This window comes from Helianthus annuus, chromosome 17 (assembly GCF_002127325.2).
Source record: "Helianthus annuus cultivar XRQ/B chromosome 17, HanXRQr2.0-SUNRISE, whole genome shotgun sequence".
Classification (NCBI taxonomy): domain Eukaryota; kingdom Viridiplantae; phylum Streptophyta; class Magnoliopsida; order Asterales; family Asteraceae; genus Helianthus; species Helianthus annuus.
The window spans coordinates 62,196,907-62,221,699 of record NC_035449.2 but is presented as its reverse complement, the minus strand read 5'-3'; the positions used below and the strand labels follow the sequence as shown (position 1 = coordinate 62,221,699).

Below are 24,793 nucleotides of genomic sequence, written 5' to 3'. Positions count from 1 at the left end.
TACAAATCATTTTAAAACCTAGCAAACCCCATCGCAGCGCGAGCTCAATTGTTATAATGCATATAAGGACAAAAATGCAATACTAGATAGTTTTAAAGTTGAGTAATACAGCCTTTAAAGCATATGGTTCAATCGTTTATGAAATATTATTGACGTTTAAACCCACTGTCCCGGCGATTTCCATACAGCCTTAACTTTTTCATACATTAATATTTTCTTTTTAAATTAAACCATAAGAACGAGCATTTTATTGTATTTTACTTGAGTATAGCATATTGTTTTCTTTAATTTCAACAAAACTAACATGTTACGTGATTAATAGTGTCTATGCTCCCCGTCATATCGCACTGACACTCAGTGGCGGAACTAGCCTAAAAGGTTAGGAGTATCCTAATTTTTTTTAGGATCAGGGGTATCATTTATATAACAGAAACGAAGTTGAGTGGTATTTTTACACTACCAAAATGGAGTTAAGGGGTATTTTTACACCACGTAGACGGGGTTGAGGGTTAGCCTGTGCTACCCCTACTAACACTTTAAGTCCGCCACTGCTGACACCCCTCTAGTATAGACACACCGCATATATATATTTAGAAGAAAAAAACTAAATGCAACAAAATATAATGGCTTTTTCGTTCAAATCAACAAAATATGTATGCAACATATCTAAATCAACATAAAAACATGGAGGATAGATACATGAATATCAAGTTGAAATGACTTTCTTAGAAAACTAATCAAATGTTGAAACTATTGCCAAAAACTTCTTCTAGGTTTAAACTTAAAAATGACTAAAGCCTTTTATTCAAAGTGACCCTGATAAATTTTCTTCATGTGTACTAAGTTGAGACTATTAGCCAGGGATAAAACTTGGTAAAAGACATAGAACTTTCCAAGTGGCCCCTTTTGGCGTTTGAAATGGGGCAAAAGAGTCAAAGTAGACGTTAGTGGATGTGGAATGAATGGGATGGTGTTAGTGAATGAATGGGGGGAAAGAGTCAAAGTCAAAAATCTTGATGGTGTTAGTGAATGTTGAAATATTACATAAGTGGTGGGGTTTCTAAGGCAGCATATAAGACCGGACAAGTTATGAGTTTGTGAATGGTATTCAAATAAGAATTCAGGCTCCCTCTTTTATTCCAAAAACCTCAAACCAAAAAAAAAAAAAAAAAAAAAAAAAAGATACACAAGTGTAATACGCACCCATCGGCCGTCTTGACACAAGTTATAAGTTGGCTACTTGTCAAACCTCTCCTATTGGGAATTTGAAATGATTCTCGTCATCACTTTTGTGTCCATTTTCTTATCTTGTCCAACTCTTCTATGCTCTGCTACATATGTCAATACATCTAAGCCTATCTGCCCGCAAAGATTCAGTTGCCAAGATTTTGGTCCGTTCAGCTACCCTTTTTACAATACTACTGATACTCGATGTGGTTTGATCAAGGTTGACTGTACTATGGGTAACGAGACGATTCAATTTGGAGGAAACTCATATGTGATTGTTAACAAGTATTTTGGTAGTCCTTCCGTCAGCATCCAAAACACCACATTTCAAAAACTTGTAGACACAAAAAGCTGTGAGGCTCTTATGAATAATTTCACTTCGCCAACTCCTCATTTGTTTTCCATCTCAATCGCACCCCTCGTGACTCTCTTCAAATGCCCTAAACATCCCAATTATAGTACAGATTTTGATGCTTATTTTGACCAACCTGATTATATTAGCTACAAAAGATGCAAACATCACAATGTCTACTATAAGCATCCCATCAGCACTACACCAGTTCCAAGTGATCTCCCACATAGTTGTGAAGTAATACAGCTTCCAGGGAGAGTGGAAAGGAGCGTATCTATTTACACCGATATATTTTCTTTTCTCACTTCTCAGTTTTTTATATCTTTTTGGTCACCTTCCTGTAACGAGTGTCGTAAGAAAGACAACTGCCTTAACCATGAAAATTTTGAGTGTTTGGATGCTAAAAAAGGTATTAATGGCTTTTCCCCCTATTTCCTCTTTGTTTCTCTTATTCCCTTGAATAAATTTACTAACCTGTATATTACATATCTTTTGTCATCTGATTATTGAAGACAAAAAGCTGAAACTGATCCTAGGTAACTTACCTCTTCCAGTCATGAATATTATTACTACACATATACATGAAAGAATCTACAACTGAAGTTGTTGATTTTTCTTACTATAGCTCTCACAGGATCTGCCCTCATCATAGTGCTCTTGACTGCCGTCTTCATAATCTTACATCGCTATAAGAACAATCCTTTTTCGTATTTTTTATCAAAGGATAAATCTCTAAACCCTGAAGATGCAAGTTTTTTCTTTGGCGTTTCTGTTTTCTCTTACACGGAGCTTGAAGATGCCACTAAAAACTTCGACCCTTCTCATGAACTAGGAGATGGAGGTTTTGGAGCTGTTTATTATGGTGAGAATTATCATTCTAATTAACACATGAAACAACTGAGGTCACTAATTCTTTTCTACTTCAGTTGTTCATGCCTTATTTTTCTGTACAAGGTAAACTCCAAGATGGGCGAGAGGTTGCAGTGAAGAGACTTTATGACCACAACTACAAGCGAGTCCAACATTTCATAAATGAGGTCGAAATTCTCACCAAATTACGGCATCCACACTTAGTATTGCTTTATGGTTGCACCTCCCGACAAAGCCAAGAACTTCTCCTTGTTTATGAGTACATTCCCAACGGCACTGTTGCTGATCACCTCCATGGGGAACAAGCAAACCCAGGCTTGTTACCATGGTCAATCCGTATGAAAATCGCCATTGAAACCGCCAGTGCACTAGTGTATCTCCATGCCTCCGAAATTATCCACCGAGATGTGAAGACGAACAACATTCTTCTTGATCACAACTTCTGTGTCAAGGTAGCAGACTTTGGTCTCTCAAGGCTCATACCGAATAATGTCACTCATGTGTCAACAGCTCCTCAGGGAACCCCAGGATACTTGGATCCCCAATATCACCAACGTTATCAATTAACAGATAAGAGTGACGTTTACAGTTTTGGAGTAGTCTTGATTGAACTAATATCATCAATGGCGCCTGTCGATTTAAGCAGGTCCCAAGACGATATTAGTTTGGCTAACCTTGCTTTAAATAGAATCCAAAGATGTGCAGTTGATCAATTAATCGACCCGGTATTAGGATCCAAATCAAATCCTGAAATCAAGAACATGATCACATCAGTAGCTGAATTGGCTTTTCGATGCTTACAGTTTGATTCTGAGATGAGGCCTACGATGAACGAGGTGTTTGATGTGTTGATGGAAATTCAAGCTGAGAAAATGATAGATGATGGTGACAATATCAGAGATTTGAAAACCATGAATCCGCCACCTCTATCTGAAATCACTGATTCAGCGGTTTTGTTGAAAGATTTCCCGCCTTCGCCAGTCTCCGTCACTGGTGAATGGCAAAGCAGTGACAGTGCATCATTTACACTGAGCAGCAATGGAGATAGATTGTCAGTGAATATTGTATGAGTAACAATTTAACTTAGGGACCTATAACGTTTTTGAATTCCTCACTTATATGTACTCTAAATAACATATTTCCGTATTTTTTTTTATGTAACCGCCAAACCCACATCAATATCTTATTATCCTTGAAGCAGTGCCAAATTCTCAATTCAATATGATTATAACTGAAACTAAGTTTTTGGAAGAGCGAATGCAAACAAATCAAACCTTGATATGAAAGTTCTCATATTTCAGTAATTATTGAGATCAATCACAGTCAAAATAATGTAAACTTAATTGACCTATAAGAATACTAAGTATTACGAAGCATATCACAACTAAATCACCAAAGGTATCAAATTATGACTGGTTGAAATTTTTCATTTAGGATGAAAAAAATATAGAGATAATAAAAAACCTAATCCAATCCAGGCTAGGAAAAAATACCTTACACCTTGGCTTTAAATCTTACCTAAATTTCAGCACCGGGGTTCGTGACCCAATGGAGAAGCAAACCTTCCAGGAGTCCCTAATAAGTTGGAGTTATCATGGGTTCAAGTTCCAAAACTCAGAGGGCCCTTGTATAGGCATTATTGCCTAGTGGAGATGGATATGATCGGGTGGTTCTGCTGGTGGCACGATGATACTCCAGTGGTCCGTCAGTGATCCAAATTTGCGGTTCAAAAAAAAAAAAAAACCTACACGAAAGACTTCTAAAATAAAACACCAACAACAACAACCATACCCAGTATAATCCCACCTATACAAAGCTATTGATAGGGTCTGAGGAGGGTAGGATGTAGGCAAGCCTTACCTCTATCCCAGGGGGGATAGAGAGGTTGTTTCCAGTGAGACCCCCGGCTCCAAAAAACCATAACCAAGACATAAGCTTCTAGTAAAACATATATAAGCACACAACTACTAAAAATGTGGAAAAGAAAAATAATAAAAATAAACACATAAATAAATAAGTAGTTGTTAGTAAAACTACGACGCAGGGAATAAGTGACAACTTATAAAAAGTTATATCACACCTCGTAGAAAACGAAAAAATTTAAACTCATAAGACAAGAACCTAAACCAAAAACCAAGCCACACTCCTAAAATAAAACACAAACACGACTTGAAAATAATCAGATTTTATTATCCAACTTATTTATTAAACATGTTGTGTTCGTTATTATACATGTTGTGTTCGTGATAAGTTGTTTAATTAAATAGGTTAAATTATGATCGAAATGGCCTGTTAAACTCGTTTAATTATACATTATACAGGTTGGCCTGTCACACTTATGGCTTGTTTAACCTACTTATTATAACCCACTAACCCATATAACACGTATACAAATACAACTCATTATACATACCAACTGTCAACATGTTTGATACGTTTAAATAAGTAGGTTAAACGGGTTGTGTTCAGGATACACATTAAGTGTGTTCAGTTTAGGATTGATGTTTTTGATTCGAAGAAAAAAATAAGCCTTGTTCAGGTTGAATAATTTAACCCCACAACCTGCCATGATTAACACATTATAAAATAAAATACCAATGTCACTTGTGACGCCATTGCTTATGTATTATTAGACCACTTGCAACACGGTCCTTGGCACCCATGGGCAAGGATTTGGACACTAACGGGTACAAACGGCTTATTGTGTGGCCTCGTCTGTGGTTCTTTTTAATGATGATGACATAGCTATGAATGAGCTATCTGTACCCCGTGAGAAGCTTTTACTTTTTGTTGCATACCAAAAGAAGAATGTTAGCTTTATAGGAAAAGAAAGGATAGGAGAGAAGAATGGAAACACAATATTTCTAAGCATCCATGAAGGAGATTAATACCGCTATTGTGTCAGCTGTCAACGAAACTTTTAGTTGTGGGAAACAAGGCAATGAAATGGTGTTAAGGGTAGAAAGTGATAGTGATTTTAGTGTCATCAATGTTACTTTTTGTATAACTGGATTTACATAAGACTAAATGAAAATTAGAATACACATTGACACGAGATAGGATATGTGAAGTCATACTCGTTCAAGACTATTTTGACATCAAGCACCTTGGAATCTGAAAGGGTTCTAATAGGTGAAGCCCTTAAACCATTGGGGCTTCCAAGGGGCAAAGTCCATCACTAGATTTGCTTCGGATTTGCATGGCTAATGAGAAGTTGGTTGAGAATGATCATTATTGGTAAGTAAGTTACTGCTAGTCAGTGGGAAATACGTCAATAGTAATTAAGTTCAATACAAACTGCAAGCATGAGTTTCGATTGGAGTTTGCATTGTGTCGTTGTTGTACTCTTTCAACAAGGAGTTGCAACCATTGTGATGCTTCTAACCCCTAGATAAAGAGATTCATTTGATTTGTTTAGCAAAGGTAACTAGTTCTATACCCGTCCGGTGGACGGGTACTTTCACGTAATAATATGGAAAACTGACTTTCTTTGAGTTATAAACAAAGCCAAATAAGGTGACTGTCAATTAAAAGCACAATTCATTAAGACAACAAAAAAATAAGCGAACATAACAATAAAACCATAAGACAATAAAAAGCTAGCATTACTAAAAATGTACAGAATGTTTGGTATGTTTCATAAAATTCAAACTTGCACCTATTAAATCGTTTTGGCCTCTGGATCATCCTCCTCGGCCTCGAATAGGACCTTGTTCCATGTTCACCTGCTGCATGGCCATGTCCTGGTATAAATTGTAAAAATATGCGACAATTAAATATAAAAGATTATTGCTGAAGTAAAGTGTACCTTGTGTGTTTGAAGATACCTTTACCATCGCCTCACTGTTCTTACTCTTCACAAATTTCCCAGCTTAGATGATAAAAGAACATAAACATATATTAGTACATTTTTATCCAAGTAAAACTTACCTTTTGTCATCATTGGTTGGCTTCAACGGCTAATCCATAACATAAATTAGATGTTGAATCTGCACACTAAAGCTTAAAGAATATTACTACAATAATTAATAGAAAGGACGTACCCCTTTGCAACTGAGTATGCTCTTCAATTCCATCACATATAAAGTGTACCCCAATCTTATAACACAATGATTGTAAAGAAAATCTTTACCTGCCACATTTAAGTTGAAATCAACACTACACAGGTGTAACAAAGAAAACACCAGTTCACCATTCATTCATTTGGTATTATATTCTTTGCTTAATATGTTCTAGACTATAGCAATCATTATGTTTAAATTAAAACAGTTGACTTCAAAATGTTCTCGTAATATATCAAATCTTACAACGAACCGTAAAGTGTATCACTGTCAAAAGAATTTGAAGCTATGATTATGCAGTTGCATACCATACATCATAACCTATAGTACCTTTTTACAGCAGTAATAGCGGAAAAACTGAATTAGAAAGAACCCAACCAGTAGCATAATCACCAAATCAAGAGAAGGGTTCGACGCTAGTGATGTGACCATAACCATGCGCTTTTTAAACAATCTAAGGAGCAAATCCACCTTCATCCCCAACATTTGTTGTGTCCTGTCCATATTTCTTCTTAATTAACCTGAAAAGATATGGAAAAGATTATCAATCACACACCAACATAATTAGTAACATGTTTTAACTCGCCTTTAAATTATGATATACTTAAACACCCATTCTCATTGCTACTTTAATCAAGAATTGTATGTAACGAGCTAAGCAGAAGAAACATAATCACAAATCAAAACCTTCAAGTCACTGCACAGCGTGAGGTAGAGTCTATCTTCATACTTGCATTGTAGCCCAAGTCTCAGAAGTACTAAACTATGGTAATTCCTGAATTAAAATAAATATGAAATTGCATTACGACATAAGTGATTTGACGAACTATTGATCAACTTAGTTAAAAAACTCACACAGCTAGAAAACAAAAACCAACTATTACCCATATTCCATAAAAACACAATCATGTGTGTGAGTGATAGTTGATTTTTTTGTTAAATTTTGAAGGTCGCACACAAATAGAGTGATACATGTATAAATGTATAAATTGAAGCGTCACAGGCAGCCGCAGGCATGTTAGAAGTGTAGGTACCAAGATGTCAAAATGGGTAAATATGAGTACAGGTAGCAAGATTTTAAAGTGGGTTTAGGTTGAATACGGCCCACCTATTGTACACGTCAAGCCGGTTATGCTAGCCCACCGCCACTTTTTTACCTATATATTTTAAAATAATTAATGCATTAAACATTATTAAAAAAAACTATATTACTATAATATTGAGCTAAATCACCCTACAAAAAATTTAGGAGGTTGAGACTTCCAACTTGTACTTTATGTATTTGACCCGTTTGGGAAGAACAATAACCCAAATCAACCCGTTCATACCTGCTATGATCTAACAAAGGGTCGTTTACCTTTCTGAGTTCTGTGCAACTGACGAATATCCTTTCAGCATGATCCGACGGTCACGTGGCTTTCAAGATTAGGTTGACTATAAACAAAACTAAAGATATAAATCATAGAATGTTTTACCCAACATGAAGGCGGTCTTTGGCAACATCCAAATAGAAATACGAGAGATCCACAAAAGCAAACCATTGATTTGATATAGAACAATACATTTACAATCAATTCATAAAAAACCTTTAACGAAGAAATGATAGCTTTCGGAACATTCTTTAATGTTTTTTTCACATCACTTTCAAGCTGAAACAGAGCATGTTGATTGCAATAGCATTTTCAGCCAGAAAAATATAATCAGAATAAAAAATAATGTAGAAACTGTCTCCAAACCAAACACATATCAAAGGAAAATTTCCACTCGCCTTAATACTTGAACTTCTTGCAATGTCGATAATACTCTTGAAATCCTCCATATACTACACACCAACATCAAGAAAAACTGATAGATAAGATACTTCTATACAACCCTAATTATGCAAACCTGAGGGTTGAGACTTGTCCGTCGTTGCTGATAACGACAAGCTATATTCCAACACCACTGATTTTGTGAACAAACAAAATAAGCATCCAGGCGTTCTCGAACGGTTGTAGACCTGAAACCATCAGATGAGAAACTCCTCACTACGATTAACTATGAGATTTTTCGACATCGTTGGATCTGGGTGGAAAGGGGTTTCACTAATTGAAAATCAGAAAGCAGAATTGTTAGCATTGAAGAGTAGATAGAACTTACTCAAGCCATGGCTACAGAGAACCTTCCCCTTCATCCTCATCGATGGCTTTCGTCATCTTGCTAAGAATATAATAAAGGAATTAGACAAACAATATCTTGAGTAAATAAGGATAGGAATAGGAAGAATTGATTATACCTTGAGATTTCAGTGAAAGAGTTTCTGGTTTAAATATCCTCATCGTCGTCTTCTTCTAACGGTGGCGCCGCAGCACCTTCCGAATGAAAATCGTCCATGCTCATCACATAATTAAACAACGATAGATTTAGGCAATAGATTGGGAGTTTGAGATTTGAGAAGAGTAGTTTCTTTTAGATAACAACGTGGGATGGAAAACACGGAAGAAAAAAACTGTTCAAAACCACCGCTGACTTCTGATTTGGTAACCTCTCGTTCTAGAAGGTTTTTCGTATTTTAAATGGCTAAGATCTAATCTCAGCATGATCTAATGGTGGAGATTATTTTTAGGACCCCTTTGACTTTAAGGGGAACATAAGAATATATAATAAGAAGATCGTTTTAATAGAAAATTTGTTCTTGTTCTTTCTGAATAAACGTTGAAGATGATAATTTATGGGAAATTTGCAAGGGTGCTTGTAGGAGTAAACATTGTTCGGAAAGCTTTGTGCGCATAGGATGTCGGTCACGTGTTTATGGTTTTATGGCTATTAGGTTCTTTGAGGGTACCAATATATTGATCTCGTCCCTCACAAAGAATTCAACTCCTCCCTTGTAGCCTTTGGTGAAGATCTCCCACTTTTTATAAGCCCCTATTGGACTCATCCTCCCTCCGTCTTCATATTTTACAAAATAATACCTTGTTCTGCACCATTGTTGGTCTAGCTGTCCAGTTTCTTGAATTTCAAATATAATACATTGTTTTGCACAATTATTGGTTTAGCTGTCCAGTTTCTTGAATTTCCAATTATGCTATGACTTCATTACCTCCAACCATCGTTGTAAAAATGTTGACTAGTCACCGATTAGCCGATTAAAAGGAAGTTCACTGATTAATGGCCCATTAATAACTAGGCGGTTCTATTCTGGCCAAATTTTAGCTAGATCCTGGCCAAATTTCTACCAAACCCTATAAATTCCCGTCAATTACTTAAAAAGATAGGTCAATAAGGGGTTAAAACATGTCTACTTTAAAAAAACGACATATAAAAATGTTCATGTACATATATAGCTAAAAATTATATATAAAAATCCCAATCTGATTAATTCCGAGTAACCCCTATTAATCTCGATTAATCGCTAGTCGGTACCCCACCGACCGACTAGCGTCTAGCGATTCTTAAAACACTGACTCCAACAAATCTCTTGAACCGAAAACCATGTTCAATAAGAACCCATGCAGTTTTGAATATCCTTGATCTTGTCAGTAGCATGAAGAAGCAGATGACTTGTCTAAAAACTCAAACGAGTTATTAAAACATGTAGGTCCCTTTTCGCGGAGGATTACGAACCTAAACCTTGTTATACAAACCTGCTAGCAAGTGCGGAATCCAAGCTAGCAAGCAAACCGAGTTAGTAGCAAGTAGAGAAACAAACACACAAGTTCACCGATTAACACAACTTGTATTAATGCAATGAGGGTTCGGTTACAAGCTCAATGTTTACAGAAATGCTCTATAAACTCTCTAAGTGTGTGTGTGAGTTTTGGACAGAATGCTCTCAGCCTATCTCTCGGTATCTTTCTGTCTGTGTGTATCCTATTCTGTCCTCAACACTGCATGGGTATATATACCCATATACAGCAGGTCTCCTCGAAGGATTCGATAGATGGTCCGAAGGATCATCTTTCGGATACAATGCTTTCGAAGGATAAGCAGGGACCTCGAAGGATCATCCTTCGAGGACCATCAGTCGAAGCATATCTTTCGAGGTGATCGAAGGATCTACATTATCCTTCGATCACTCATCCTTCGAGCCAGACAACTTTCTACAAGTTTACTTACTGTTGACTGAGTCAAACCAGGAGGACGGTTGACTTGGTCAACTTACATGACTTACAAGGACATCGTTTACATTGTGACCGAAATACAGACAAAGTACAGACACAAGTGCACCAACAAACTCCCCCTTGGCTGTAGCTTTGTCTTTATCTGCTATGGTTGTAGACTCGTCTCGAACTTCGACGGTCTTGGGTCTTCGAGTTCTCAAAACTCTGATGTCCTTTCAAGTCTTCAATGTCGGAGGATCTTCAAAGTCTTCACGTCTTGAAAGCAGAGAGTGTATCAACAAACTACCCGTATCATGTAAGAAGTGTGTTGACAAACTCCCCCTTAACATAAGCTCCCCCTTGAGTTATGCTCGTGAAAAGACTTTATCTTTATGAAGTGAGATCCTTGTGGTGATGATGATGGCCAACGGCAACTCGATCATTTTCATCACTTGAGCGCCTTCTCGTCGTGTCTTCATTCCAGAGCTTGTCATTGACTATGTTCTCCCAGCCTTTAGAATCTGCACATGCAAGAAATCTAAACGCATAATGAGAACAACTGCTTGGAATATAGTTAACATACACACATGACACACGAATGACCATGTCATAATCAAACACCGTCCGACAGTTTGAAAGTTTAAATTTGTCAATTTTAGTTTTTAACTTTCAAACATGCAAATTTTTGACCGTTTATGAAGATTTAGTCAATTCGGTTTTCAGTCAGGTTTCAGGTAACGAAGACTCGAGCTCCAACATCGTACGATCGAAAATAAAGCAGAAATAAAATCTTTTTGGCTTTTATAAAGTTTATATTAAAACACACCTAAAATCTTTTTGGTATTTTTGAAAGTAAAAGACAACAATTTAAAATCCTTTGAGTGTTATCAAACGACATCACCGCTAATGTCGTGCTGATATGCACCAAACGACGAAACTGTTTAAAAGAAATAATAAAAGTTAAGCAGTAAATAAATATATACAGACATTCTTTTTGTGAGTTTCGAGGGTAAGAGAATCATATCAGTGTACGGTCATGCCAAAACACTCTTGTTGTTCAGTTAGTTAACATTAAGATAAGCATCCTATAACAATTATCGGTATTGTTGTCCACTTAAGCTCAACTTATCAGATGTAATCATGGCGAGGGGATACGTTAATGTATGATTTATACTTACCGACCGGTGTTCATCCACATCACGACACATTCCCGTATCAAGGTATGCACGAGAGTTCATCTTACCGGTGAGTATACCGATTATCATCTGTTTGACCGTATAAAATGTGAGATACTCACTTATTTTGTTTTGAAAACAAGCCCTATGTGATATAATCACTTATTGATGAGGAACTTGATTTTCGTATGCATGAGGGCACAGGTGCAAGTCCGTGAACAGGTCAGTACTTCCGTACAGCAGAGAGACGAACCTGACACCCGGAAAAATGTGATATTTTTATCACTTATTTGATTTGGACATGTGATTGTTTATCACTTATTGAGGTCGAATGCAGTATGTAATATGTACACGTATGTATAGTATCATGGAAGATCTAGACTTGCGTCCCCGTTATTTTTCGGTAAAAGATACAACCATGATACCCAGATGATAAGCAGCATAAAGACCGAATATCTCAGAACCTCGGCAATCTATCAAACGAAATTTCGGTACTAAGACCATATGCCAATGAATGGTTCCCACCTGGTCTTCAGTCGATTAAGATTTATATCACCCTGCACACTTTAAGATGATTGTGAGCCTACCGATACATCTTATATAGAGCTGCTTATCGTTTTTCATTTAAGATTTAAAGAGGTTTGGATAGACCACTGATGTACTATCATTTTCTCTTTTGCTCGCCAGGAAACTCATTTTTGTTTTTCTATTGTTTTTGTGTTTTTGAAATTTTTCGATGTTTTTGGATTTTCTGATTTTTGGATTTACTCCCCCTAAAATCAATAAACTAAGATAAATTTAAAAACACACAAAGATATTTTCAAAAATGATTTTCCGATGTTGGTTTACTCTAGTGCTTGACCTTAATGCCGTATACCAAAATTAAGTTTTATCAGAAAAGATTTAACAAATTTTGGAAAAGTGAGTTGGCATGTCGGTAAGCGGTGCGGACCATGACAACATTGATGAGTTTCATATTGAAACAATCACGTGTGAGGTGATATCCGAGATCAACGTGTCAGGCCAAAGAGTGCTGTTCGAGATAATAATAATTCACAAAGTAGCTTAAATATCGACAAGTATAGGAGAGATTAAGGATTTAAAGGCGTCTCCTGCAACTGTTCCGTGCATTGCAAGGAATCTAAGCACTCCCCCAACGTAATATTCACCCGGTGTGAACTTCAAGGTCGAATGTGCAGCTACTGAAAAGTCTCTTGACAGCAATAAAATCATAAACCTCCGGGTCCGGCTGGTCTTCCACATTGTACCAGCGAAGGTCTTTGACTTTCTCTTTCAGAAATGGTGTGCGGATGTTCAATCCATGCAAAGGCATCGGCACACATTTCACTTCATTCGTTCCTGAGGACCCGATCAAAAACCAGAATGACCAAATTTTTTGGCACGTTCTTCATTTGGTCGAATTTTGCAACTTCATTCAGCCACATTTTCTTTTTCTTTCCTCTCTCTCCATCAAAGGCAACAATTTATTCTGTCGCTTGTCTTGTGCAAGGACATTCCACTATCAACAACCCTAAGACTATCAATAGTTCCTCCTGGAACTTCCTGCACACTCATTCAGAGATTAGTTGGAGAGAGGGACCCAAGCCATTGTGGTCTTGGGTCTTCCATTTTCATCAATGACAATAACTTCTTGTCTTTGATGGTTTGTAAATTGTGATGGTCCCCCTGATTCAGTAACCGATTTAGGTTTCCATGTCTGTTTTGTTTTATCAGTGTCATTCTTTAAAATTTTAACTTCATTACAGTTTGAAGTTTTTGAATTTGTTGATTTTACAGAAACAGATTGTTTTTGAACCACATCGGTTTTAATTGCCTTTTCAATCCTTTTGACCTGTTGGCGTTTCTGCTTCTTCTCCCTTTCTTTTACAAGTCGGGGATCTTGTTTTGTGGAAACAGATGGCTTACGGTCAGTCTTGTCACGGGGATCATCAACCTTCCCTTTTTGCTTATGAAGATAAGGGCAATTCCGAATTATATGCCCAATAGTTCCACACTCAAAACATGATCTTCGTTCAACATACCTCGAAGAATCATGTGTTCTCTTAGCCGATGATGTTGAACTTTGTGAACCCGAGGTACTAGGCTGTGAACTGTTCTGTTCATTTCTTTTCAAAACAGTAGCTCTCTTGACAAAATCTAAGTTAGATTTATTTTCAAACGTTTCAATTTTGTCCGTTCCCGTCGATTTCACAAAGTTAACATTTTTCTTCTTCTTTTGATTCGACTTCTTCTGGACTTGAGCCGGTGCCTTTCCTTTGGGCTTGGTGTGATTTTGCTGTTTTGGCATTGCTGGTAATTTCTTGTTGCTAAATTGTTTTCGAACTTCAGCCTTTGGGATTGGAGGACACTGTGTAACTGTAACATGTGGTCCTTTCTTCCCCAAAAACTTACTTGTCGAATTTTCAAAGACTTTATCGATTAAGGATTGATTAACGTTCTTAATTGGAAAATCTTTGTCTGAGTAAATTTTATCATCACCAACCAAAGTGTACAGCAAGGTCACACTCTCCGACTCCTTCTCAGACGAGGACTCAGTTGCAACAGTCTTAGCGGGTGTGGCAGGGGGATCACATAGAATGTGATTCTCAAGAGGTATGTTCTCATTTTTGACTACCGCATCAGACTTTGCTGGAGCAGCATCATCAGATTCATCATCTGAAGAATCAGCATCCTCAACCTCAACTGGAGGATCCTGTTTCTGTTCAGCAGTTACAGATGTATCTGCTGACACATCTGAATCTGAGGATACTTCTTTCTGGTATCCGAGTCCTGCTGCAAACTCCTTCACATCAAGAGGAACAGATGGTTCGAAAAACACTCTATCCTCCTCATCAGGCATGGCATCATAATTGTGTCTGACTGGTGGTGGACATTTTTTGTATCCTATGCATGTGACATCCTTCTTTTCTTTCTGAACGTCAATGATGTGATCCAACACGTAGCTAGAGCTCAAATAACTGTCTAGCTTAAGCTGGATCGCATCACTTTCAGTTTTGACACAAGCCATTTCCTTTTGCATCATCTCAAGGCGAGATATATACAAATTAATGTCCGTTTGTTTTCTGGAAACCATTTTAGTCAATTCAGTTTTATCTTTCTTTAATGTCTCAATCATTGACTTAAATTCTTTTTCATGGTTTTCATAAAACATATTGGCTTCTGTGCATTTTGAAAGATCCACAGTCAACTTCTGATTGTGGATGAATGTCACATCATATTTTTCTTGCAAAGCCTCGTGTTTGCTTTGCAATGCACACCACTCAGCATTCAAAGAACCATGTTTGTCTTGCAAGTCAAAAAAACTAGCTTGTAAAGCATCATGTTTGGCTTGCAACTCAGACATGCTTGCCTCAAACTCAGCACATTTAGCCTGCAAGCTATCACAGTTATCACAGTTTACAGCAATGGGTTCATTGACACATACCTGACTTGAAGAACTGTCGACATTAGCCATAAAGGCTGAATGGAGAGAAGACGAAGTACAAGCAGCTTGATCCATCAGAACAGATCTTCTTTGAGTTTCTGCTGCAGCTTCCTCCAAAAGTTCATCAATATCAGCATCAACTGAGACACCAGATGTCTCACCCATATTCTCTTCGCCTGACCTAGATAAATCATCATCAACACTCCTGCTGTACCCAGAAGAGTCTTCATCTTCAGAAGATTCACCACCACTGGCAGAAGATTCTCCACCACTGGTGTTAACTACATCCTTCACAACTTGAGCAAAGCAAGCTGTACCATTAGGAGCATCACCACCAAACTGGATTGACCAGTCGCAACCTTCATCCATCTGAACTACAAGTGCCCGGTTGGCTTGATTGTTGACAGGCACTAATGTACGTTCATTATTTCTGTTCTGGTTCTGCTGGTTGCCCTGGTTTCTGAAGGGGTTCTGGTTTCCATGCTGTGCTGGCTTTGCACACTCCCGTTTAAAGTGACCCCGTTCATCACAGTTGAAGCATTTAACGGCCTGCTTATCGAAACCATACTTGGTGTCTCGCTTACTTTCCAAGCTGGTTCTTCCAGTACTTTCCATCCAATCCTTTGCTCTTCTCACAGCACTCGCAAAGGCCCACTTGATGTCCATCAAGTCCATCTCTTCTTTATCTATCTGCCGATAGTCTTCCTGTGTCAGATTAATGTTACCAATCTGACCTTCTATCAACCCACAGTACGCGCTCACTATAGTGTTAAGTAGCTCCATGTGTTCCTTGGCTACTTCTACACTGACTTTAGAAAAGCTTGAAGTGTCGAGCTGTACTGTATTTGGCTTTGATTGTTGACCAGCAGATGATGTTCCTCCATAACATGCACGTTGTTGTTGAGCAGGAGGAGGTGGAGGTGGTTGGATTGGATTTCCAAATATGTCTGTGGTGGGAGGCGGCTTAACAGGGACTTGTATTGGATTGCCAAAACAATCTGTGCTTGTGACAAACGCCGTTTGAATTGGAGCATGTGAACCAGTTCTTGCAGACGAAGAGCTGGAAGTTCCATAATACATTTCTGGATTCTGTGGCAATGGAACTCTCTTCGCCTTCAATGTTTCCTCCTGATCCTTGTTTTCCAAAAGCTGCACGAAGTCGTTAAAACTTGTAGTTCTCAACGCTCCGTTATACTTAAGGATTTCCAAGAAACTACTCCATTGCGGAGGTAAGGCATCAGCAAACTTCTTTACCACTTCTGCTTGAGTTGTTGTAACTCCAAAATTGTTCAATTCAGTAAGCAGGTGATAGAAACGACTTGTCATGTCTCCCAGAGACTCCTTATCCAGGCAAGCGAAGCTGTCAAATTCTTTCTTGAGTAGATCATGACGCAGCTGACGTGTTGCTTCATTCCCTACTCCTCTTGTTTTCAACCCGTCCCACAACTTCTTAGTTGTCTTGAAGCTGACAAACTGGTGATAAATATCCTTGCTCAAAGCCTGGGTGAGAATGGCGTATGCTTTCTTTTCCAGATCATACGTTTTCTTTTTATCTTCGGGAAGATCAGCAAATGACGCAGTCTCTGAAGCAGCAACCTCTATGGCTTGATCGAAATCTGTGGTGAAACGTATCCACAGTTCCGTATTTTGACCAAGAACATATGTTTTAAACCTCTCAGCCCATCCTGGATATTCATTCAAACTCATCAGTTTTGGGGGTCGATTCAAACTTCCTGTTTCGCTTTCGCTTAATAAGATACTTTGTACACTCGGAGTTTGACCCGTTACTAATGCCCATTGATTTGATGGTAAAGCATTTGCTTGTGAAGATGTAGATACTGGAGATTCGGCCCATGATGGTGATAGACTTGTACACGTGTATTTTCCACTATCAGGAGCCGGTGTACCCCACCATGAAGGAGTAACTCCTGAACTTGTATATTTACCACTATCTGGAGCAGGATTCCACCAACTCGGATTCATGATTGATAAGCAAAATAAATGCTAAGTGAATAATCCGAGAGATCACACAGCCGAACGATCCTGTTCGAAAGATCTGAAATCACAGAAACTTGTTAACAATAAACAGACCACAATCGAAAGATCAACTATTGTTCGAAGGATCAACAGTACTCGAAAGATTACTGTTGAGTCTTGAACAATAATTTCGAAAGATTCAAGAACTCGAAGGATTCCCTTTTGAAAGATCCTTATCTTTCGAGTCAAATCCCTATCTTTCGGACACTTATCTTTCGAATAGCTAACTTCCGAAGGATCACACTTGTTCGAATGATCAACAGTGTTCGAAGGATCACTGTTGACTTTCGAGCACTGGCTTCGAAAGACTCAAAATCTCGAAAGATTCACACTTGAAAGATCCTTATCTTTCGAGATAAAACAACTATCTTTCGAAAAGATTCCCTGATCGAAAGATATGTTTCGAACTTCGAAGGACTACTCGAAAGATGTTTATCTATCGAGCTGTCACTGATCGAAGGATGGTCTATCGATGTCGAAGGATATCTTTCAATGTCGAAGGATATCTTTCGAATGTGCACTGACACACTGACACAGATGTGACGGGTTGGTGAAAAGGTGATGGGTTGGTAAGTCAACTTTCGGCAAAATGGTATGGCAGACAGTACTATCTTACCAACCACGATTTTCAAACAAGAATTTTACCCAAAATGGTAACTTTAACCCAGAAACCGGTGACCGGAACCTTAGCCGGAATATTGCCGGAATTCACCAAATCACTCAAAAACAAGTTTTAAGTTATCCAACCCCACTTAAAACACTCCCGGTTAGTTTAGACACGTTTTTACTCAAAGAAAATGCAAGAAACTAAGTAAAAACAGGTGCAAAACCAAGTGTTTCAACACACCAAAACTTGTAAAAACCCGGTTTTAAACAAGGTAAAGAGCGAGGCTCTGATACCACTTGTAGGTCCCTTTTCGCGGAGGATTACGAACCTAAACCTTGTTATACAAACCTGCTAGCAAGTGCGGAATCCAAGCTAGCAAGCAAACCGAGTTAGTAGCAAGTAGAGAAACAAACACACAAGTTCACCGATTAACACAACTTGTATTAATGCAATGAGGGTTCGGTTACAAGCTCAATGTTTACAGAAATGCTCTATAAACTCTCTAAGTGTGTGTGTGAGTTTTGGACAGAATGCTCTCAGCCTATCTCTCGGTATCTTTCTGTCTGTGTGTATCCTATTCTGTCCTCAACACTGCATGGGTATATATACCCATATACAGCAGGTCTCCTCGAAGGATTCGATAGATGGTCCGAAGGATCATCTTTCGGATACAATGCTTTCGAAGGATAAGCAGGGACCTCGAAGGATCATCCTTCGAGGACCATCAGTCGAAGCATATCTTTCGAGGTGATCGAAGGATCTACATTATCCTTCGATCACTCATCCTTCGAGCCAGACAACTTTCTACAAGTTTACTTACTGTTGACTGAGTCAAACCAGGAGGACGGTTGACTTGGTCAACTTACATGACTTACAAGGACATCGTTTACATTGTGACCGAAATATAGACAAAGTACAGACACAAGTGCACCAACAAAACATAATCCTTACAAAGGCATGGCTAATTTCACTTTAGGCAAGGGGTGTGGAGTGACACATCATTGCCCATATGACGACATAGAGAGTAGCTTAACAATTCCATTTTTTGATAAAGATGGAAATACGATGTACGTTTTTAAGGTTGAGAGTAACTTTATGAAATGTATATTTTTAGTCTTGTAATTTGTTTTATAAATTATATCCGGTTTATTATTTATTTTAGAATCAAATTTGATTGTGCTCCAGGAGGTTTTACAAAAAAAAAAAAGAAAAAAAAAAAAAAAGAAACAACTATTTTCTTCCAAACGATTAAAAACTTCGATTTACCTTAAAAAATATTATTAGTTGTTTCGTCTTTTTCCAGACCTCTAACATCTATTCCACTCGTTAAAAGTTTAGCGGACATTTCTATCATGTGATGGGCCTAGTTATTTTCCCTCCCATCAACTAAATTTTTTGAAGAAAATAGTAATTTTGGTTAAACTTTATGGAGCAAACCGAATTGAACTTTAATCTTTTTGTATTACTTTTATGTTTATTTTTATTTATTTTTTTGGGATTTTGTTTTAATCTCGCTTGAATAAATGTGAAGTCCTAGTCGATAATCAAACCGAATAGTAAAGTTGAAGAAAAGAATTTAGATTGAATAACTCTCAATCTTATTAATCAGAAAATAACTCAAAACTGATTATAAATTAAATCTAACTCCTTTAATTTATCTCTAGTTAACTTAACCAAATAACTCACTAATCCATAACTCGGTTTAGTTCGGTCCAACCTGAACCACCCCATTACTCGAGATCGGTCCAACCCACCTCATAAGCTCGAGTACAATAAATTACGTCCAACAATCACCCCCTAATTGTTTACTTCAAATCGGCAGGCCTTCAACTCCAACGTGTCTTCTTTGTCTTGATTCTCTTGGAAATTCTCTCAATCTCTAACTATGTTTTTCGGCTCCTTCCTAACTTGAACATTCGTGTGACCTTGTACTCGACTCCTCCTTTCTCCACGACTTATCCTTTGGCCATAAGAACTCGCACCACTATTGAGCCGGCCACGATCTTGAGCAAACAATCGCTTTCTTGGATCATTAAACGTACTTCCTTGATTTTGAATTCCTTGCATGATCTTTTCTTTGAATTCTTGAACATTTTCATTTTTCTTTGAGAAGATTCTGACTCGTACCTGGCTTATCATCTTTCAGTTCAACTCTTTTTAGACCCCTACCGGCAAATTTTTTTATTCCAATCATGCGAGCTTGTGTACCAGAACTTGCTATCTTGAGGTTGATCTGGTACAAAAGATTCTTGATCCTTGTCACCCTCATCATAAGCTTATTTGTGTCATCATGAATGGTTAGCAAATCGCATTTCATGTGAATGTCACAACTACCTTTCGTTGCTTGACCAAGACTTATGATATTACTTTATAAACTCGGTATGTAGTAAACATCGGTTAACAGGCGCTTTAATATCGATCCTCTTTCCGGTGTGTCAATACAAGATCCATCTCCAAATTTCACCTTTCCCGTGACACATTCATTTAATTCAAAGAAATAAGCTTGATTACCCATCATGTGATTCGATGCTCCATTATCGAGATATCAAGTGTCTTTCCCCATTGGTTCAGCCTCGAAATGCTTTGGAATAACCCATTCTTCATTTAGAAAAAACGTCTCTTGATCACGTCTCATCATAAACAACGATGATCGGTTTTAGCTAAGTTAGCTTATTCCTGTTTCTTTACACGATCCAGACACCTTAACGCATAGTGAGCAAATTTATCACACCAGTAACACTGAACCTGAGATCTATCTTTTCTTCCCCTTTGGCAATCATTGGTTCTTCTTTGACCCGTCTGCTTTGACCCATTATCTTGACCATCTCGGCTTTGACTTCCATCTTGGTCCTCATCATCACGGTCCTGACGTCTACCTCGGTAACTTGAACCGCCTCACCCACGCCCCGCGTATGTTCATAAGATTTGGATTTCGAGGATGGCCCACCATTGGATAACATTAGTTTACTTTCATTTTCTACTAAAGACTCGATACCCTTAATCCTGTCTTCGAATGCCTTCAGTCTACCGATTGATTCCTGAAACGTCATGGCCTTCAAATCTGTGAATTGTTCAATTGAAGCTACAATTGGAATATACTTCCCTGGAATGGGGCCTAACAAATGTCTGGTAAGCTTTATGTCTTGGTAGGTGGTTCCCAAACTGGCTGCTTTATTAACTAAATGACTTATCCTCCCTGCGAAAAAATCATCGTCTTTGTTTCTTTCATCTCTAATGATTCAAACTCTATCTCCAGTTGTTTAATCTTTGCCTCTCGAACCCGTTCAACCCCAACATACCGTGTCTTCAAAGCTTCCTAGATTTCCTTTGCAGTATAAAACTGAGCTACTTGAAACACAAGCTCTTCGGGTATTGCCTGAAATAGAAGTGCAACTGCCATGTCATCCTTTTTGGCCTCTACCTCCTGTTTGCCTGGTTGTAAAGCTTGCAGTATTCCATGAACCTTGAATATTTCCTTGATACGAATCACCTAGATGTTGTAATTAGTTTATGTTAACATTGGACATTGTAAAGTTGTGGAGTTATGTTCTTTAACCACAACTCGTGAACCGCCACTACTACCATCATCTCCAGCCATCGACTTTTTCTTTCTCCGGCTATACGTAAGTGGTGTAGTACATTGCCCTAGTCCTTCGGAACAAACGCAGTTCGTTCAGCCCGAACAGCTTTTACAAACTAAACTGTTCACACTCAAATCTGGTCACGAATCCCTCTTGCGACCCTCGGTCAAAAACCCAACTTGTTTAACCGAATAAAAACTTGAATTGAACTCACTTTTCCAACACAAGTAATAAAACAGAACCACGAATTAAATCAACTTATTCAATAGAATGAATCGCTTAAAGATATATCATTATCTTGACTTATCCAAAAATCAAATCACTAGAATAAACCACTTTGATTTTTCCAACAAAGACCTTTATGTTGATATTTATAATGGGAAAGGATCAAATAGGAAGTTTATTTTGGCTAGGAAGTGTAGGAAGCAATAGGATTAGGACATGTGGTGTGACAACTCGAGTTTCCGAGATTCCATTTTCGCATTTATTGCACGTCCACCGTTTGTTTAGTTGTTTGCTTGCACAATTAGTTTGCTGTGTAACTATATATGTTTTGGTTCAATAAAGTGTTTTGTGATTGTGCATGGTTATGTGTTAAGTGTGACAAATACATGAACTTGGTGATGAAGCTGTAAAATTACATTGTGATGGGTGTTTTATGTAAAAGATGATACTTAGGGATGAGTAGAGTAACTAGTGAAATTCTAATCATTCTTAACCCTAATCCCTTTCACTAATCATCACCCAAGAATCAAAACACGTACTTTCACATTCTCTAATCCTCTCTTGCAACCATTCTCTTCATCATTGGCACAAGTCTTCTGCATCAATCTTGATCTTTCAATCCATTTAGAATCAATCCAAGGTAATTGTTCAATGATTTCTTGTTGTTAAGCTTTGATTATATGATTCATGAAAAACCCTAGTTCTACATGTAATGTTTCTGTGTTTATTGATTTTGATTATTGAGAAATGAATATGATTAGTTGTATGCTCGATAGATTGTTCATGTAATGATTGTTTGTTGTTAATCATCGGTTGATTGATTATGGATTCTGCAGTGCATATGAATGAATTAGGGTTTCCTGATCGTATGAAAACAAAAACGTAACTGTTGCAATGGAGATTGAATGTTCGCATTATGATGTTAATTAGGTCCGACTTTTGTAACTTAAACCTAGTCCGACTTTTAGATGCTCATGTGTGATCCGAACTTTATGAGGTAGTTAGGTCCGAATTTTGTGAAACACTCATTAAGGTCCAAACTTGTTACACATTACATGAGGTCCGAACTTTATAAGGATAAAGTGTTGTCCGAATATTAATACCACAAAAGGTCCGAACTTCATGATGCTATGTGGTCCGAGTTCTTTGTTAAACACTTAGTCCGATTTTCATATGTAAAGGGAGGTTAGTCCGAATTTTTGAGAGAGACATGGTCCGACTTTTTGCAAAGGGGATTAAGTGTGTCCGAGTTTTTTTTGAGTATGCACTTGAGTCCGACTTTTATGAGGTGTGCAAAGGGTCCGACTTTTTCATGTGTAACCTAGTCCGACCTTTATCAGTTTTATGGGGTCCGAATTTTAAGGGGGGAGCTCCTTTGTCCGAGTTTGTGGGGGGGGGAACCCTGTCCGACCTTGTAAAGGGGGAGCCTATGAGTCCGAGTTTTTGGCCATACATACTCATAATCCAAGTTTGTTTAATATGCTAACTCCTATGCTTGTTAACCTAGTCCGAGTTATGTGATGTTCTATAGTCTGAATTCTATATGTATAGTCCGAGCTTTGTTAATGGTTATACTGTCTGGGTATGTTGAGTGGTTAACAGAATCAAACAATTGTGGAATGAAAAACACATATTCTGCCACCACTGTATGTGTGTCACTGTAGGTGTATGTTACTGCATGATGCTATTTGTTACTGGATACCGTATGTATGAACTTTCTATCTGATATCATTCTGTACACAATTATCACACAGAACACAGTTGCTTGAATATCAAAGACTTGCAAACCCTAATTGAATATATATACTTACGTCGAGTATGTGCAATGTACCCTAGGTCGTGTGTAACGGACTTAAACATTTAATTAACCCTAGAAGCAATAACATACCGAGCAAACCAAGGTGAGTTCACACAGCCAAGGCATGGGATTCCCGGGTTGGGAATTGGGTTGGAAGATTTGAATTGGTTAATTACTCGTACTTACGCTATTGCTAGACTATATACCATCGTCCTCAGGTTAGTCAGGACACTTACGTAAAACCTACGTAAACTAGTATCTACCACTGTCTCCCGGGTCGGGAGGACACTTACGTAAAATCTACGTAAACTTATACCTACTACTGTCTTCCGGGTCGGAGGGACACTTACGTAAAACCTACGTAAACCCCACGCGTACCACTGTCCTCGGGGAAGGGCACTCACGTAAAACCTATGTGACCTTGTACGTATTCCTGTTCTCGGATTAAGAAGAACACACATGGTTACAATAGTCTAGTAAGGATAAACATGGGAAGCCCCCATTAGTAATAAATATAATCATGGGAAACCCCCACTAGTAGTACATACATACATGGGAAGCCCCCATTAATGAACATACGAATTACCATTACGTACTTACTTTCTGTGAACTCGCTCAACTAGTTGTTGACTCTCTGCTGCATGCCTTGCAGGACCTTAGGTACATATGGAGCTTGCACAGGGAGGAGCAGGTCGTTGTGGAGCATGGATCGTGGATGCCATGTTAAACTTTATAACACTTGAACTTATTACATACATTGGGTTTTCATATTATGCTTCCGATACTTAAACTACGTTTGGTTTGAAACATCAATTGTATTGAGTTGGATTTTTATGAACTACTTTAATTATTGTATGCTATGTTCAATATGATTGGTGGCTTGATCCTGGTCATGTCACGCCTCCAGGCGGTAGTACTCCGCGGGTGGATTTTGGGGGTGTCACAGATTGGTATCAGAGCCATTGGTTATATAGAACTTAGTTTTAATATGGGAAAAACGTTTTTATTAAAACCAGACTATAACCAGAACAGTGCTCTCAACGATCCACAACGACGCTTCGCTCCACGTGCAAGACTCAACATCCTAGGTAATAAGGTTTATGTTTATTACCTGCTTGCTAGAACTACATAGAACTTTGCTCGTAGTATGCTTAGATTACATTGCTTACTATTCGATATTACTTGAGAATACCTATGTGCTTACACTCTTCTATCATCGCACTACTCGCGAACCATTCTCACTTATTCTACTTTTACTATGAAGATCATGTCTGGACGTGTGAACATGACTCAAGCCCAGTTGACGGCTCTTATCAATGAACAAGTAGCTGCG

General features: G+C 38.1%; 1 protein-coding gene across 1 annotated transcript; it reads left to right on the top strand.

The window, feature by feature from the left end:
- The first annotated feature begins 1,051 nt into the window (after positions 1 to 1,051).
- Positions 1,052 to 3,605, top strand: LOC110923395 (LEAF RUST 10 DISEASE-RESISTANCE LOCUS RECEPTOR-LIKE PROTEIN KINASE-like 1.1). The gene is made up of 4 exons (XM_022167496.2): positions 1,052 to 1,988; positions 2,092 to 2,115; positions 2,205 to 2,441; positions 2,534 to 3,605. Exons 1-4 carry the CDS (start codon positions 1,271 to 1,273, stop codon positions 3,517 to 3,519), a joined length of 1,965 nt encoding a protein of 654 aa, XP_022023188.1. The 5' UTR covers positions 1,052 to 1,270; the 3' UTR covers positions 3,520 to 3,605.
- Positions 3,606 to 24,793: the final 21,188 nt, after the last annotated feature.